Source organism: Hemitrygon akajei, unplaced genomic scaffold (genome assembly GCF_048418815.1).
Source record: "Hemitrygon akajei unplaced genomic scaffold, sHemAka1.3 Scf000041, whole genome shotgun sequence".
Lineage (NCBI taxonomy): Eukaryota > Metazoa > Chordata > Chondrichthyes > Myliobatiformes > Dasyatidae > Hemitrygon > Hemitrygon akajei.
The window spans coordinates 7,374,406-7,392,855 of NW_027331927.1; the positions used below are offsets into that span (position 1 = coordinate 7,374,406).

At 48.0% G+C, this 18,450-nt stretch overlaps 1 protein-coding gene across 1 annotated transcript; it reads left to right on the top strand.

The window, feature by feature from the left end:
- Positions 1 to 367: 367 nt before the first annotated feature.
- LOC140720373 (NACHT, LRR and PYD domains-containing protein 12-like) lies at positions 368 to 17,361 on the top strand. Its single transcript, XM_073035249.1, has 7 exons — positions 368 to 2,120; positions 8,250 to 8,336; positions 12,625 to 12,795; positions 12,951 to 13,121; positions 16,229 to 16,399; positions 16,555 to 16,725; positions 16,881 to 17,361. The coding sequence occupies exons 1-7, from the start codon at positions 376 to 378 to the stop codon at positions 17,050 to 17,052; spliced, it is 2,688 nt and encodes an 895-aa protein (XP_072891350.1). The 5' UTR covers positions 368 to 375; the 3' UTR covers positions 17,053 to 17,361.
- Positions 17,362 to 18,450: the final 1,089 nt, after the last annotated feature.

The following is an 18,450-nucleotide window of genomic DNA, read 5'->3' on the forward strand; positions in this document are numbered from 1 at the left end:
GATTGGCCAAAATGCACAGTGTCCTGCTCTCCATAGTTCCACACCAGATCAGCATTAACATCATCTATTAATGATGCAAACAATGCTTTAAATATAGTGACACGTTGTTGTAACGGGAGTGCAGTCAGGATTGCAATAGGATATCATGGGAATGTTCACCTTCACAAATCATTCTTACCAGAACATGAGGACTGGACATTTTCTGGGACATCCATCACTGTCAGTTCCGGTGTCTGTGAACAGAGTGTTACTTTCTGTCCTAATCTCCATGGAAGTGTTGAATTAATTCATGTAATCTCAAACACAGATATTTGAATTTATAATTTTTTGGGGTCTGTTGAGCCATTTAACATTTTGACCATGTTCTCTGTTCCCATGGAAGATGTTCAACAGAAACACAAGGAGACTCTGCGGGCACAAACTGAAACACTGAGAGTGAACACGATCCTGATGACGGAGAAGGTGAAGGTTTTCCAGCTGGCTGATCGATACGCTGAGCTCACCGTCATTTCTACTGTTCGAGATCGGAGACTGGTGGAACATGAGTTGCTGGCAAGAGGCAGAGACCATGAAGAATTGAGAGAGAAACATCTCCGCATAAAGCTGGAAAAAATCAGTACTGATCAGTTGTTCCAGAGCAGCTTTTCCCGGAGTAAATCGAAAGCTGGGAGTTCGTCAGCTGTGGCCGGAGTCCCAGGGATCGGGAAAACAACAATGGTACAAAAGATTGTTTATGACTGGGCCACGGGGAAAATATACCAACAGTTCCAGTTTGTCTTCAGTTTCAAATTCCGCGATTTAAACAGTATTAACTGTCAAATAAACCTGAGGGAACTGATTCTGGATCAGTATCCTTACTTTGGGAATATCCTGACAGAGGTCTGGAAGAACCCAGAGGGATTGCTGTTTATATTCGATGGTTTGGATGAATTCAAACACAGAATCGATTTTGCTGACAGTCGGAGAGATACAGAACCCAAGCACCAGTGCCCAGATCCCGAGTGGTGGTGTGAAGTGTCCGACATTGTGTACAGTTTAATCCAGGGCAAGCTGCTCCCAGGGTGTTCAGTGCTGGTGACCACCCGCCCCACTGTGTTACATTTATTGGAAAAGGCAGTGATCAGTGTCCGGGCTGAAATCCTGGGATTTTCTGGTGATGAACGGAAGGAATATTTCATCAGACATTTTGAAGATCAGACTGTGGCAGCAGCAGTTTTCAAACACGTGAAGGAGAACGAGATCCTGTACACCATGAGCTACAATCCCTCCTACTGCTGGATCCTCGCTCTGGCACTGGGCCCCTTCTTCACACAAAGAGTCAGGGACCCGCAGCGAGTTCCCAAGACCATCACCCAACTATATTCCTACTATATTTATAACATCCTGAAAAACCACGGCCGTGAGATTGAGAACCCCCGTGATGTGTTACTCAGGGTTGGTCAGATGGCTTTCAGAGGAGTGTCTGAGAAGAAAATTGTGTTTACAGACGGAGATTTGATCAAGTACAATCTGCAGTCATCCCAGTTCCTGTCCGGGTTCCTGATGGAGCTTTTGGAGAGAGAGGATTCTGCCCGGAGCGTGGTGTACACATTCCCACACCTCACCATTCAAGAGTTTGTAGCTGCAGTCGCACAATTCCTGAATCCACATCCCGGGGATATCCTGAAATTCCTCACTGAAGCCCACAACACGACAGATGGGCGATTTGAGGTATTTCTCCGTTTTGCTGCTGGTCTCTCCAACCCAATGACAGCTCGGGGCCTGGAGGAGTTTCTGGGTCCATTTCCTCATCAAACAACCTGCCGGGTGATTGACTGGGTGAAGGAGGAGGTTAAACGCCAGAGTGGAAACACATGGAGTGAAGCTGGTAAAAGGAGCCTCCTGAACACATTGCATTACTTGTTTGAGTCTCAGAATCGTGGACTGGCTCAGGCCACACTGGGATCTGTGGAAACACTTTCATTCAGTGAAAAGACACTGACTCCGATTGACTGCGCAGTCCTGTCTCATGCCATCGGACTCTGTGATACAATAAAACACCTCAACCTGGGGAACTGCCACATTCAGTGTGAAGGAATCCAGCGGCTGGGACCCGGGCTGCACAAGTGTCAGGAGTTGAGGTAACTTGATTCATCTCTCACTCTGAACTGTGAAACTGTCTCATTGCGTTGTTTCAATGTAAAGGAATTTCGGCAAATTTGTAGTAAATCAGATTGTGAAGAATTGTGACAAATGCCCAGGGGATCGGTCAGTAATTCCCCAAGGACAGGAGGGTTCTGTGGTTCCTTGTCAAGGGATGTTGAAGACTTCATCAGATCAGTGAACAACAGCCATTGGTTTAATGGTAGTAAATCAGAGGAATGGCCATGTTTCTCGCTGCCTGTGACACGTCCATTGACAATGTTCCTTCTCACTGTTATTGACACCCAGACCGACACTGACTGCAGCAGGTGGGTCAGAGGTTCACACCCCCTTCCCGGTATGGGACAAGAGACCATCAGCAGACTGTCCCAGTGAGAAGGAAAGAAATACCATTGTGAGATTGTCCTCCCACTGCCATTCCCCGTGTGTGACTTTGCTCACTTCTAGTTACGCAAAGAAAGAGAGGGCGCATCTCCTTTCGGGCTCTGTTCAGACCCAACACACACGTACAAAAAATTATGCATCCTCTCGTCTTGTAGGATTATCATTTACCCTTGGAATCCTCCTGTACGACCTGTCATCCCAATCCTTCCATTCTTAGGGATCTCGTCCCAAAACCCATTCCTCCTATAGGCTCTCTATTACTCTTTCCTCATTCTCCTGTGGGATGTCTTTTCCCCATCCCCCTTCCTCCTATGGGATCTCTCTTCACCATCCCCCTTCCTTCATTTGGGCCTCTGTTCCCATTCCTCACTTCCTCTGGCATCTGTCTTTCTTATCTCCCTTCCTTCTGTGGCATCTCTCTTCCCCATCTCCCTTCCTCCTGTGGGATCTCTCTTCCCCATCCCCCTTCCTCCTGTGGGATCTCTCTTCCCCATCCCGCTTCTTCCTGTGGGATTTCTCTTCCCCATCCCGCTTCCTCCTGTGGGATCTCTTTTCCCCATCCCCCTTCCTCCTGTGGGATCTCTCTTCACTATCCCCCTTCCTTCATTTGGACCTCTTGTTCCCATTCCTCACTTCCTCTGGCATCTGTCTTTCTTATCTCCCTTCCTCCTGTGGGATCTCTCTTCCCCATCTCCCTTCCTCCTGTGGGATCTCTCTTCCCCATCCCCCTTCCTCCTGTGGGATCTCTCTTCCCCATCCTGCTTCTTCCTGTGGGATCTCTCTTCCCCATCCCCCTTCCTCCTGTGGGATCTCCCTTCCCCATCCCCCTTCCACCTGTGGGATCTCTTTTCCCCATGCCCTTACTCCTGTAGGGCCTCTGTTCGAATACCCGCAACATCCTTTCGGATCTCTCTTCGGCATGCCCCATACTCCTGTGGAATTTCTCTTCCCCATCCCCTTCCTCCTGTGAGAACTCTGTTCCCAATCCCCCATCCTCCTGTGGGATCTCTCTTCCACATCCCTCTTCTTCCTGGCCGATCTCTCAACACCTTCCCTCTTCATTCTGTTTAATCTCTCTCTCCTTCCCCCTTCCTCCCGTGGGATCTCCCTTCCCAATCCCTCATCCTGCTGTGGGATCTCTCTTCCACATCCCCATTCCTCCTGTGGGATCTCCCTTCCCCATCCCCTTCTTCCTGTGGGATCCCCTCCCCATCCCCTTTCCTCCAGTGGTATCCCTTCCCATCACCCTTCCTCCTGTGGGAGCTCTCCTCCCCTTCCCCCTTCCACCTGTGTGAACTCTCCTCCCCATCCCCCTTCAGAAAATCAGAAAATCATAAAACACCAGCGCACAGAAAACAAGCCATTCGGCCCTTCTGCTCTGTGCCGAAACTCTATTCCGCTTGTCCCATTGACCTGTACCCAGTCCATAACCCTCCTGACCTCTCCCATCCATGCATCTATCCAATTTATTCTTAAAGCTTAAGAGTGAGTCCGCATTTTCTACATTAGATGGCAGCTCGTTCCACACTCTCACCACTCTCTCAGTGAATAATTTCCCCCTAAACATTTCCCCTTTCACCCTGAAGCCAAGTCCTCCTGTAATTTATCTCTCTTAATCTATGTGGAAAGAGCCTATTCACATTTACCCTGTCTATACCCCTCAGAGTTTTGTAAACCTCTTTGAAATCTCCCCGCATTCTTCTGCGCTCCAAGGAATAAAGTCCTAACCTGTTCAATCTTTCCCTGTAACTCAACTCCTGAAGACTCGGCAACATCCTAGTAAATCTTCTCTGCACTCTTTCAATCTTACTGATATCCTTCCTCTAGTTATGTGAACAGAACTGCACACAATATTCAAAACTTGGCCTCACCAATATTCTATACAATCTCACCATAACATCCCAACTCATATGCTCAATAATTTGATTTATGAATGCCAGGATGCCAAAAGCCTTCTTTACAATCCTGTCCACATGTGACACCACTTTCAGGAAATTATGTACCTAAACTCCAAGATCCCTTAGTTCCTCTACACTCTCAGTGCCCTACCATTTACTGTGTATGTCCTACCTTGATTTGTCCTTCCAAAATGCAACACCTCACACTTGTCTGCATTAAATTGGTGACTAGTGGTGTGCCTCAGGGATCTGTACTGGGTCCAATGTTGTTTGTCATATATATTAATGATCTGGATGATGGAATGGTAAATTGGATTAGTAAGTATGCAGATGATACTAAGATAGGTGGCGTTGTGGATAATGAAAGTTTTCAAAGCTTGTTGTTCAAAGATTTAGGCCAGTTAGAAGAGTGGGTTGAAAGATAGCAGATGGAGTTTAATGCTGATAAGTGTGAGGTGCTACACTTTGGTAGGAATAATCCAAATAACACATACATTGTAAATGGTAGGGTATTGAGGAATGCAGTAGAACAGAGTGATCTAGGAATAATGGTGCATAGTTCCCTGAAGGTGGAATCTCATGTGGATAGGGTGGTGAAGAAAGTTTTTGGTATGCTGGTCTTTATAAATCAGAGCATTGAGTATAGGAGTTTGGATGTAATGTTGAAATTGTACAAGGCATTGGTGAGGCCAAATTTGGAGTATTGTGTACAGTTCTGGTCACCAAATTATAGGAAAGATGTTAACAAAATAGAGAGAGTACAGAGGAGATTTACTAGAATGTTACGTGGGTTTCAGCACCTAAGTTACAGAGAAAGGCTGAACAAGTTAGGTCTTTATTCTTTGGAGCATAGAAAGTTGAGGGGGGACTTGATAGAAGTATTTAAAATTATGAGGGGGATAGATAGAGTTGACGTGGATAGTCTTTTTCAGTTGAGAGGGAGGTTAGAACAAGAGGGAATGATTTGAGAGTGAAGGGGCAAAAGTTTAGGGGTAACACGAGGGGGAACTTCTTTACTCAGAGAGTGGCAGCTGTGTGGAATGAGCTTCCAGTAGAAGTGGTAGAGACAGTTTCGATTTTGTCATTTAAAGTAAAATTGGATAGGTATATGGACAGGAAAGGAATGGAATGGAGGATTATGGGCTGACTGCAGGTAGGTGGGACTAGGTGAGTGTAAACGTTCAGAGACTAGAAGTGCCGAGATGGCCTGTTTCTGTGCTGTAATTGTTAAATGGTTATAAGTTATATGATATAAATTCCATCTGCCATTTTCTGGCCCATTTTTCCAATTGGTCCAGATCCCTCTGGAAGCTTTGAAAGCCTTCCTCGCTGTCCACAACGCCTCCATCTTAGTGTCATCAGCAAACCTGCTGATCCAATTTATCACATTATCATCTAGATCATTGATATAGACAACAAACAACAATGGTCCCAGCACAGATCCCTGAGACACACCACTAGTCACAGGCCTCCAGTCTGAGAAGCAATCATCCACTACAACTCTCTGTCTTCTCCCACACAGCCAACTTTGAATCCAATCTAAAACCTCTCCATGGATACCTAGTGTCTGAACCTTCTGAACTAGCCTCCCATGTGGGAACTTGTCAAATGTTTTACTAAGGTCCATGTAGACAACATCCACAGCCTTTCCTTCATATGCATTCTTGGTAACCTCCTCGAAAAACACTACAGGATTCATTAAACATGATCTACCATGTAAAAAGCCATGCTGACTATCTTTAATCAGCCCTTGGCTGTCCAAATCCTTATATATCCGATCTCTCAGAGCACCTTCCAATAATTTACCTACTACTGATGTCAGGCTCTCTGGCCTGTAATTACCTGGTGTACTTTTGGAGCCTTTTTCAAACAACGGAACAACATGAGCTACCCTCCAAGTATCCAATGTGGAGTCTCTCTTCCCCATCTCCTTACTCCTGTGGGGTTAATCTTCCCCACCCCCTTTCTTCCTGAGGGATCTCACTTCCCCATCCCCTTCCTCCTGTGGGATCTCTCTTCCCCATCCCCCTTCCTCCTGTAGGATCTCTATTCCTCATCCACCTTTCTTCTGTGGGGCTTCTGTTGCCATCCCCCACCCTTCCTGTGGGATCTCCCTTCCACATCTTCCTTCCTCTTCAGGGATCTATCACTTCCCCTTCCCCCTTCCACCTGTGGGACCTCTCTACCACATCCCCCTTCCTCCTGTGGGCTCTCTCTTCACCATCCTCCTTCCTGCAGTTGGGCCTCTGTTCCCATTCCCCTCTTCCTGTGGCATCTCACTTTCTCATCTCCCTTCCTCCTTTTGGATCTCTCTTCCTCATCCCCCTTCCTCCTGTGGGTCCTCTGTTCCATGTCCGCTCTTTCTGTGGGATCTCTCTTTCCCATCCCCATTCATCCTGAGGTAGCTCTCCTACTCATCCCCCTTCCACCTGTATGATCTCCCTTCCCTGTCCCTCCACTTCCTGTGGGGTCTCTCTTCCCCATGCTCCTTCCTCCAGTGGGATCACTCTTCCCCATCTGCCTTCTTCCTCTGGGATCTCTTTCGCCATCCAGTTTCGCCTATGGTGCCTGTTCCCATCCCCTCACTCTTCTTGTGGGCTCTCCCTTCCACATACCCCTTCCTGCTTTTAGATCGCTCATCCATCTGACCTCCTCTTGTGGGCTCAATCCCCCTTCCTGCTGTTGGGCCTCTGTTCCCATTCCCCTCTTCCTGTGGCATCTGTCTTTCTCATCTCCCTTCCTCCTGTGGGATCTCTCTTCCCCATCCCGTTCCACTCGTGGGATCTCTCTTTCCCAACCCACTTCCTCCCGTGGGTTCACTCGTCCATCCGACTTCCTTCTGTGGAATCTCTCTTCCCCATCCCCTTACTCCTGTGGGATTAATCTTCCCCACCCCCTTTCTTCCTGTGGGATCTCTCTTTCCCATCCCACATACTCCTGTGGGATCTCTGTTCCCCATCCTCCTTCTTGTGGGATCTCCCTTCCACATCTTCCTTCCTCTGCAGGGATCAAACTCGTCCCCATTCCCCTTCCATCTGTGGGCTCTCTCTTCACCATCCCCCTTCCTGCTGTTGGGCCTCTGATCCTATTCCCCCCTTCCTGTGGCATCTGTCTTTCTCATCTCCCTTCCTCCTGTGGGATCTCTCTTCCCCATCCCACTTCTTCCAGTGGGATCACTCTTCCCCATCCGCCTTCCTCCTCTGGGATCTCTTTTCCCCATCCACCTTCTGCCTGTGGGGTCTGTTCCCATCCCCCATCCTCCTGCTGGATCTCTCTTCCCCATCCCCTTCCTCCTGTGAGATCTATATTCACCATCACCCTTTCTCGTGTGGGGCCTCTGTTCCCATCCCCCACTCTTCTTGTGGGATCCCTCTTCCACATCTTCCTTCCTCCTGAGGGATCTATCTCTTCCCCATCCACTTCCTGCTGTGGGATCTATATTCACCATTACCCTTTCTCGTGTAGGGCCTCTGTTCCGATCCCCCACTCTTCTTGTGGGAACTCTCTTCCCCATCCCTTTAGCTCGGGTGGGTCTATTTCACTGTGTCCCATTGACATTTCTGCATTTCTGTGTGGAACATTTTGTTTAGCGATCTGGAAATGAGAAAGAATATGTGGAGTTTACAGAGTCACACCGACAGACTAAATTACCGACATTCGGTGAATAATCTGGAGCTGGTCAGTGAGGGACATTGACAGTGATGGGAACTCCGATCAGTGATTTACTGAAGGGTGTAATGTTTCCTGAAATATCCGAGTGAGAGAAATTCCCTCAGACCCACGGTTTGAATCACTTTGTTCATCAATTTGTCTGTTTGTGTTTAGACTTGGGGGGAATGACCTGGGAGATTCAGGAGTGAAACCGGTGTCTGCGGCTCTGAGGAACACGGAGTGTAAAATACAGAAACTGCGGTAAGTACCAGACAGTGGGAGATTGTGTTTACAGTCACTGGGTGTCTGACACTGAACATTAATGTCATCAGTCGAAACAAAGAAACATAGAAAACATACAGGACAATACAGGCCCTTCGGCCCACAAAGCTGTGCTGAACATGTTTCTACATTAGAATTACCTTGGTTTTACCCATAACCCACTATATTTCTAAGCTCCATGTAGCCATCCTGGAGTTTAAAGATCCTATCGTTTTCGCCTCCACCACCGCCGCCAACAGCCCATTCCACACACTCACCAATCTCTGTGTAAAAAAACTTATCCCTGACCTCTCCTCTGTACCTACTTCCAAGCACCTTAAAACTATGCCCTCTCGTGCTAGCCATTTCAGCCCTGGGGAAAAGCCTCTGACTATCTACACGATCAATGCCTCTCATTATCTTGTACACCTCTATCAAATCACCTGTCATCCTCTGTCTCTCCAAGAGAAAAGGCGGAGTTCACTCAACCTATTCTCATAAGGCTTACTCCCCAATCCAGGCAACATCCCTGTAAATCTCCTCTGCACCCTTTCTATGGTTTACATGTCCTTCCTATAGTGAGGTGACCAGAATTGAGCACAGTACTCCAAGTGGGGTCTGTCCAGGGTCCTATATAGCTGCAACATATAACCATATAACAATTACAGCACGGAAACAGGCCATCTCGGCCCTTGTAGTCCGTGCCGAACGCTTACTCTCACCTAATCCCACCGACCTGCACTCAGCCCATAACCGTCCATTCCTTTCCTGTCCATATTCCTATGCAATTTTACTTTAAATGACAATACCGAACCTGCCTCTACCACTTTTACTGGAAGCTCATTCCACACAGCCACCACTCTCTGAGTAAAGAAATTCCCCCTCGTGTTACCCTTAAACTTTTGCCCCCTAACTCTCAAATCATGTCCTCTTGTTTGAATCTCCCCTACTCTCAATGGAAAAAGCCTATCCACGTTAACTCGATCTATCCCCCTCATAACCTCTCAACTCTTAAACATTACCTCTCGACTCTTAAACTCAATCCCACGACTGATGGAGGCCAATACACCGTACGCCTTTTTAACTACAGAGTCAACCTGCATAGCAGCTTTGAGTGTCCTATGTACTCGGATCCCAAGATCCCTCTGATCCTCCACACTGCCAAGTCTCTTACCATTAATACTATATTCTGCCAGCATATTTGACCTACCAAAATGAACCACTTCACACTTATCTGGGTTGCACTCCATTTGCAACTTCTCAGCCCAGTTTTGCTTCCTTTTGATGTCCCACTATGACCTCTGACAGCCCTCCACACTATCCACAACACCCCCAACCTTTGTGTCATCAGCAAATTTACTAGCACTACCCTCCACTTCCTCATCCAGGTCATTTATAAAATTCACAAAGACTAGGGGTCCCAGAACAGATCCCTGATGTCACCAACCTCCATGCAGAATATGAACCATCTACAACCACACTTTGTCTTCTGTGGGCAAGCCAGTTCTGGATCCACAAAGCAATGTCCCCTTGGATCCCATGCCTCCTTACTTTCTCAATAAGCCTTGCATGGGGTACCTTATCAAATGCCTTCCTGAAATCCATATAAACTACATCTACTGCTCTACCTTCCGGTCCCGGTGATTTATCCAACTTGATGCTTTCCAAAAGCTCCACCACATCCTCTTTCTTAATATCTATATTCTCAAGCTTTTCAGTCCACTGCAAGTCATCCCTACAATTGCCAAGATCCTTTTCCATCATGAATACCGAAGCAAATGGTTTATTAAATTCTTCTGCTATTTCCTCCGGTTCCATACACACTTTTCCATTGTCACACCAGTTTGATCCTATCCTCTCACATATAATCCTCTTGCTCTTCACATACTTGCAGAATGCTTTGGGGTTTTCCTTAATCCTGTCCAGCAAGGCCTTCTCATGGCCCCTTCTAGCTCTCCTGATTTAATTCTTAAGCTCCTTCCTGCTAGCCTTATAATCTTCCAGATTCATATCATTACCTCGTTTTTTGAACCTTTCATAAGCTCTTCTTTTCTTCTTGACTAGATTTACAACGGCCTTTGTGCACCACGGATCTTGTACCCTACCATCCTTTCCATGTCTCATTGGAACGTACCTACTCAGAACCCCACGGAAATATCCCCTGAACATTTTCTACATTTCTTCAGTATGTTTCCCTCAGAACATCTGTTTCCAATTTATGCTTACAAGTTCCAGCCTGATAGCCTCATAGTTCCCCTTACTCTAATTAAAGGTTTCCCTAACTTGCCTGATCCTATCCCTCTCCAATGCTATGGTAAAAGAGATAGAATTGTGATCACTGTCTCCAAAATGCTCTCCCACTGAGAGACCTGACACCTGACCAGGTTCATTTCCCAATACCAGATCAAGTACAGCCTCTCCTCTTGTAGGCTTATCTACATATTGTTTCAAGAAACCTTCCTGAACACACCTAACAAACTCCACCCCATCTAAACCCCTCACTCTAGAGAGCTGCCAATCAATACTTGGGAAGTTAAAATCTCACACCTCAACAACCCTGTTATTGTTACTCCTTTCCAGAATCTGTCTCCCTATCTGCTCCTCGATGTCCCTGTTACTGTTGGGTGGTCTATACAAAACACCCAGTAGAGTTATTGACCCCTTCCTGTTCCTAACTTCCACCCACAGAGACGCCGTAGACAACCCCTCCATGACGTCCTCCTTTTCTGTAGCTGTGACACTATCTCTGATCAACAGTGCCACGTCCCCACCTCTTTTGCCTCCCTCCCTGTCCTTTCTGAAACAATTAAATCCTGGCACTCGAAGTAACCATTCCTGCCCCTGCACCATCCTAGTCTCTGTAATGGCCACCACATCATAGCTCCGAGAGCTGATCCACGCTCTAAGCTCATCCGTTTTATTCATCATACTCCTTGCATTAAAATGGACACATCTCAAACCATCGGACTGAGTGCCTCCCTTCTCTATCACCTGCGTATCCTCCCTTTCACACTGTCTCCAAATTCTCTCTATTTGTGAGCCAACCTTCCTCTCCTCCATCACATCAATTTGGTTCCCTCCCCCCAGCAATTCTAGTTTAAACTCTCCCCAGTAGCCTTAGCAAACCTTGCTGCCAGGATATTGGTCCCCCTGGGATTCAACTGCAACCCGTCCTTTTTGTAGAGGTCACACCTGCTCCAAAAGAGGTCCCAATGATCCAGAAATCTGAATCCCTGCCTCCTGCTCCAATCCCTCAGCCACGCGTTTATCCTCCACCTCATCCTAATCTTATTCTCACTGTCACGTGGCACAGGCAGTAATTCCGAGATCACTACCTCTGAGGTCCTGCTTCTCAACTTCCTTCCTAACACCCTGCACTCTGTTTTCAGGACCTCTTCCCTTTTCTTACCTCTGTCACTGGTACCAATATGTACCACAACCTCTGGCTATTCTCCCTCACACTGCAGGATATCTTGGACATGATCAGAAAATCCCGGACCCTGGCACCTATGAGGCAAACTACCATCCGAGTTTCTTTCCTGCGTCCACAGAATCGTCTGTCTGAACCCCTAACTATAGTCCCCTATCACTACTGCCATCCTCTTCCTTTCCCTGCCCTCCTGAGCCACAGGGCCAGAATCTGTGCCAGACGCGTGACTGTTGTTGCTCCCCCTCCAGCAGTACTCAAACAGGAGTACTTATTGTCAAGGGGTACAGCCACAGGGGTACCCTCTAGTATCTGCTTCTTGCCCTTCCCTCTCCTCACTGTGACCCACTTCTTCAGTCTCCCGTGGCCCCGGTGTGACCACCTGCCTGTAACTCCTCTCTATCACCTCCTCGCTCTCCCTGACCAGACGAAGGTCATCGAGCTGCATCTCCAGTTCCCTAACTCTGTCCCTAAGGAGCTGCAGCTCGACACACCGGGTGCAGATGTTGCCGTCCAGGAGGCTGGGAGTCTCCAGGATCTCCCACATCTGACACCGAGCACAGAAAACCAGCCTCACACACATACTCTCTATCTGTATTATAAACAGATAACCTACCTCGCCTCGACCCTTTATCGCCGAAGCCCCGTTGAGCCAAAGCCTTCCTACTCTGTCTCCCACTCCTCTGACGCTCACTCTGTAAATCTGTCTTCATTTTAAACTCTTCTCGCTGTTCTCACTGGCCGACTTGTGCAGTCATGCTGAAGAAAAAAAATCAGTAATTGTGTTATTGATAAACACTGGGGATTTGTACCGTCTCCTGTCTCTCTGTGTCCTTCACCCTCACTCTCTCTCATCTCCAGGCTGGACAATGTCGGTCTCACAGATTCTGGTGCTGAGGATCTCGTCTCCGCTCTCAGTACAAACTCATCACTGACAGAGCTGAACCTGAGTGGTAATAAACTGGGAGATTCAGGAGTGAAACTGGTGTCTGTGGCTCTGAGGAACCCGGAATGTAAAATACAGAAACTGTGGTAAGTACCAGACTGTGGGAGATTGTGTTTACAGTCACTGGGTGTCTGACACTGAACATTAATGTGATCAGTAATTGTGTTACTGATAAACACTGGGGATTTGTACCTTCTCCTGTCTCTCTGTGTCCTTCACACTCACTCTCTCTCACCTCCAGGCTGTGGGGTGTCGGTCTCACAGATTCTGGTGTAGAGGATCTCGTCTCCGCACTCAGCACAAAACCATCAGTGACCCATCTGAACATGGGTGAGAATAAACTGAGAGATTCAGGAATGAAATGGGTGTCTGCGACTCTGAGGAATGCGGAGTGTAAAATACAGAAACTGGAGTAAATACCAGACTGTACGAGATTGTGTTTTCAGTCACTGGGTGTCTGACACTGAATATTATTGTGATCAGTAGAAACAAAGAAATATAGAAAATATAGAGCCTTCAGGCTCGTAAGGCACGACCTACCTTTGACAAAGCCATGCCGTCTATTCCTAATCATATTTTGCCTCTCCAGATGTTCATAAATCCTGCCTCTCAGGATCTTCTCCATCAACTTACCAACCACTGAAGTAAGACTCTCTAGGCTGTAATATCCTAGGCTATCCCTACTCCCTTTCTTGAAAAAGGGAACAACATCCACAACCCTCCAATCCTCCGCAACCTCTCCCATCCTCAGTGATGACACAAAGATCATTTCCAGAGGCTCAGCAATCTCCACCCTCGCTTCCCACAGTAGCCTGGTACATCCCCCCATCTCCCGGTGACTTATCCAACCTGATGCTTTCCAAAAGCTTCAACTCAACCTCTTTCTTAATATCTACATTCTCAATCTTTTCAGTCCACCGCAAGTCATCCCTACAATCGCCATGATCCTTTTCCGTCATGAATACAGAAGCAAATCATTCATTAAATAACTCCGCTATTTATTTCCTCCAGTTCCATACGCTCTTTTTCATTGCCACACTTGTTTGGTCCTATCCTCTCACATCTTATCCTCTTGGTCTTCACATACTTGCAGAATGCTTTGGGGTTTTCCTTAATCCTGTCCACCAAGGCCTTCTCATGGCCCCTTCTAGCTCTCCTGATTTCATTTTTAAGCTCCTTCCTGCTAGCCTTATAATCTTCCAGATTCATATCATTACCTCATTTTTTGAACCTTTCATAAGCTCTTCTTTCCTTCTTGACTAGATTTACAACGGCCTTTGTGCACCATGGATCTTGTACCCTACCATCCTTTCCATGTCTCATTGGAACGTACCTACTCAGAACCCCACGCAAATATCCCTTCAACATTTTCTACATTTCTTCGGTACATTTCCCCGAGAACATCTGTTTCCAATTTATGCTTACAAGTTCCAGCCTGATAGCCTCATAGTTCCCCTTCCTCATATTAAAGGTTTCCCTAACTTGCCTGTTCCTATCCCTCTCCAATGCTATGGTAAAAGAGATAGAATTGTGATCACTATCTCCAAAATGCTCTCCCACTGAGAGACATGACATCTGACCAGGTTTATTTCCCAATACCAGATCAAGTACAGCCTCCCCTCCTGTAGGCGTATCTACATATTGCGTCAAGAAACGTTCCTGAACAAACCTAAGAAACTCCACCCCATCTAAACCCCTCACTCTAGGGAGATGCCAATCAATATTTGGGAGATTTAAATCTCACAACTCAACAACCCTGTTATTGTTACACTTTTCCAGAATCTGTCTTCCTATCTGCTCCTCGATGTCCCTGTTACTGTTGGGCGGTCTTTAGAAAAACACCCAGTAGATTTATTGACCCCCTTCCTGTTCCTAACTTCCACCCACAGAGACTCCATAGACAACCACTCCATGACTTCTTCCTTTTCTGCAGCCGTGACATTATCTCTGATTAACATCGCCACGCCCCCACCTCTTTTGCCTCCCTCCCTGTCCTTTCTGAAACATCTAAAGCCTGGCACGTGAAGTAGCCATTCCTGCCCCTGGGCCATCCAAGTCTCTCTAATGACCACAACATCATAGCTGCAAGAGCTGATCCACACTCGAAGCTCATCCGTTTTATTCATCATACTCCTTCCATTAAAAGACACATCTCAAATGATTGGACTGAATGTGTCCCTTCTCTATCTCCTGCCTATCCTCCCTTTCACATTCTCTCCAAATTTTCTCTATTTGTGGGCCAACCTCCCTCTCCTCCGTCACATCAGTTCTTTTCCCACCTCCAGCAATTCTATTTAAACTCTCCCCAGTAGCCTTAGCAAACCTCCCTGCCAGGATATTGTTCCCCCTGGGATTCAAGGGCAACCGGTCCTTTCTGTGCAGGTCACACCTGCTCCAAAAGAGGTCCCAATGATCCAGAAATCTGAATCCCTGCCTCCTGCTCCAATCCTTCAGCCACACGTTTATCCTTAACCTCATCCTATTCCTATTCTCACTGTCTTGTTGCAAAGGCAGCAATCCCGAGATTACTACCTGTGCGTTCCTGTTTCTCAACTTACATCCTAACGCCCTGTAGTCTGTTTTCAGGACCTCTTCCCTTTTCCTACCGATGTCATTGGTACCAATATGTACCACGACCTCTGGCTGTTCTCCCTCCCACTGCAGGCTATCTTGGACGCGATCTGAAAATCCCAGACCCTGGCACCTGGGAGGCAAACTACCGTCATTCATGTGTTTCATTCCTGCGTCCAAAGAATCGTCTGTCTGACCCCCTAACTATAGTCCCCTATCTCTGCTGCCTTCCTCTTCCTTTCCCTGCCCTTCTGAGCCACAGGGCCAGACTCTGTGCCAGAGGCACGGCCACTGTTGCTTCCCACCACACCCCCCTCCTTAGGCTGTCCCTCCCTCCAGCAGCAATTGACCAGGAGTACTTATTGTCAAGGGGGACAGCCACTGGGGTATTCTCTAGTACCTGCTTCTTGCTCTTCCCTCTCCTGACTGTCACCCACTTCTTCAGTCTCCTGTGTCCCCGGTGTGACCACCTGCCTGTAACTCCTCTCTATCACCTCCTCACTCTCCCTGACCAGACGAAGGTCATCGAGCTGCATCTCCAGTTCCCTGGCACAGTCCCTCAGGAGCTGCAGCTCGACACACCGGGTGCAGATGTTGCCGTCCAGGAGGCTGGGAGTCTCCAGGATCTCCCACATCTGACACCGAGCACAGAAAACCAGCCTCACACACATACTCTCTGTTTGTATTGTCAACAGATAACCTACCTCGCCTCGACCCTTTATCGCCGAAGCCCCGTTGAGCCAAAGCCTTCCTACTCTGTCTCCCACTCCTCTGACGCTCGCTCTGTAAATCTGTCTTCATTTTAAACTCTTCTCGCTGTTCTCACTGGCCGACTTGCGCAGTCGTGCTGAAGAAAAACATCAGTAATTGTGTTACTGATAAACACTGGGGATTTGTACCATCTCCTGTCTCTCTGTGTACTTCACCCTCACTCTCTCTCATCTCCAGGCTGAGCGATGTCGGTCTCACAGATTCTGGTGCCGAGGATCTCGTCTCCGCTCTCAGTACAAACCCATCACTGACGGAGCTGAACCTGAGTGGTAATAAACTGGGAGATTCAGGAGTGAAACTGGTGTCTGCGGCTCTGAGGAACCCGGAGTGTAAAATACAGAAACTGCGGTAAGTACCAGACTGTGGGAGATTGTGTTTACAGTCATTGGGTGTCTGACACTGAACATTAATGTGATCAGTAGTTGTGTTACTGATAAACACTGGGGATTTGTACCGTCTCCTGTCTCTCTGTGTCCTTCACCCTCACTCTCTCTCATCTCCAGGCTGAGAAAGGTCGGTCTCACAGATTCTGGTGCCGAGGATCTCGTCTCCGCTCTCAGTACAAACCCATCACTGACGGAGCTGAACCTGAGTCATAATGAACTTGGAGATTCAGGAGTGAAACTGGTGTCTGCGGCTCTGAGGAACCCGGAGTGTAAAATACAGAAACTGCGGTAAGTACCAGACTGTGGGAGATTGTGTTTACAGTCACTGGGTATCTGACACTGAACATTAATGTGATCAGTAATTGTGTTACTGATAAACACTGGGGATATGTACCGTCTCCTGTCTCTCTGTGTCCTTCACCCTCACTCTCTCTCATCTCCAGGCTGGTCAATGTCGGTCTCACAGATTCTGGTGCCGAGGATCTCGTCTCCACTCTCAGTACACACCCATCACTGACGGGGCTGGACCTGGGATCAAACTCACTGACAGACCGATCTCTCCCCGCTCTCCGCCGCCTCATACTGACCCTCCCGAGTCTGGAGTGGATCGGGTGAGTGTTTGTGTTAATGTTCAATGTGATAAAATATCAGCGGATCCGCGGGTTTTCTGGTGATATTTGTCTGTGAGTGTTGTTGAAACATTAACCCCGGTCCCCTGTTACTGACACTGTTGTGTAATCTGTTTATTTCATCTTTATTCTCTCATCTGTTTCAGGCTGATGGGGAATCGGTTCAGTGAGACCGGGAGGAAGGAACTGGAGCCTCTGCAGGAAGTCAGACCCAGACTGAAAGTGATCTGTGAACATCCCCGCCCGCGAGAATGAGACATCTTGGCCGATTCCCCGCCCTCCCCTTTAACTCCCGCCCTTACCTTTAATGGCCGCGCGTCGGGGACGATTCCCAACGGTTTTAACGGAACCAGCCTCGCGCTGTGTGTCGCTCGGAACGGTCCCGGAGTGACGTGTTTCCGCCTGCTGTCCGGCGGGGCAACTTCCTCCGGAAATGCGGGTTCGAGACTCCCCACGTGACACCCCGGAGAATTACCCAGACAGGAAGAGCCCGGGGGTCCGGGGCTCAGTCTGGGACACCGGTGTCCCGGGGTGGGGGGGATAATCCCGGGAGAGAAGATGCTCCCTTTGCTGAGGATGTTAAATTGACAAATCCCTCGGCAGTGACCCTGGATCTGCAGCGATCCCGGACACGGCCCTGAAGTGTGATTTTATAATCATCGGTTCCCCGATGCAGAGTGACGGTGAGAAACGGGACTGATTATTCAACCGGTCACTCGTTGTCGCCGGTCAGATAATTGTGTGTGACTGTGAGTGAGTCGGGAGCAGCTTATTTATTCCCGCATGTCAGTAGCTCACACATTGTTTAATTTACATTTGTCATGATGAAATCAATAAACCGCTGTAACTTGTGTCCTGGTGCCGGACTCGAGTTTTATTTGAGGTTTCTGCTGCCCCCCGCACCCTGTGCACTGCAACAGTGGGTCGGAGCTCCTCACACTGACACAGTAGCGTCTCAGCTCCAGGCTGAGGGAGGTCGGACAAGCAGAGTCAGGGTGCCCAGGATCTCATCTCCACCGAACTCCCATTCTGGCTATCTGCCCCCCAATTGTAAATAGTGAATAGGGAGGGAACGACAGAAGGATTTAGAATGGTCACTAGGGAGGGAGTGAAAGGTTGACTGAAATGGTCTCCAGGGAGAAAGTGATGGGCTGAGTGACAATGGGCGCCAGGGAGGGGGCGATGGGTGGAATTAAGATGGCCGTGGTCACCTTGTTTCTCATAGCCGGCAGGGAGGGAGTGATACACTGACAAGAGAGTGGGAGTGACAGGCGGAGTTAAAATGGCCGACAGGGTGGGGATTGTGCACTGACTGAAAATTATCACGGGGGGCGGGGAGTTACCTGCTGATGAAAAATAGGATTCTGGATTAAAGGGGCAGAGT

Bases quoted from the DNA above. Each gene is read 5' to 3' on its own strand.
- LOC140720373 (XM_073035249.1), top strand. From the start codon at position 376: ATGGAAGATGTTCAACAGAAACACAAGGAGACTCTGCGGGCACAAACT. The intron at 16,400-16,554 runs GTAAGTACCAGA...TCTCATCTCCAG, and splicing joins TGTAAAATACAGAAACTGCG to GCTGAGAAAGGTCGGTCTCA. The intron at 16,726-16,880 runs GTAAGTACCAGA...TCTCATCTCCAG, and splicing joins TGTAAAATACAGAAACTGCG to GCTGGTCAATGTCGGTCTCA.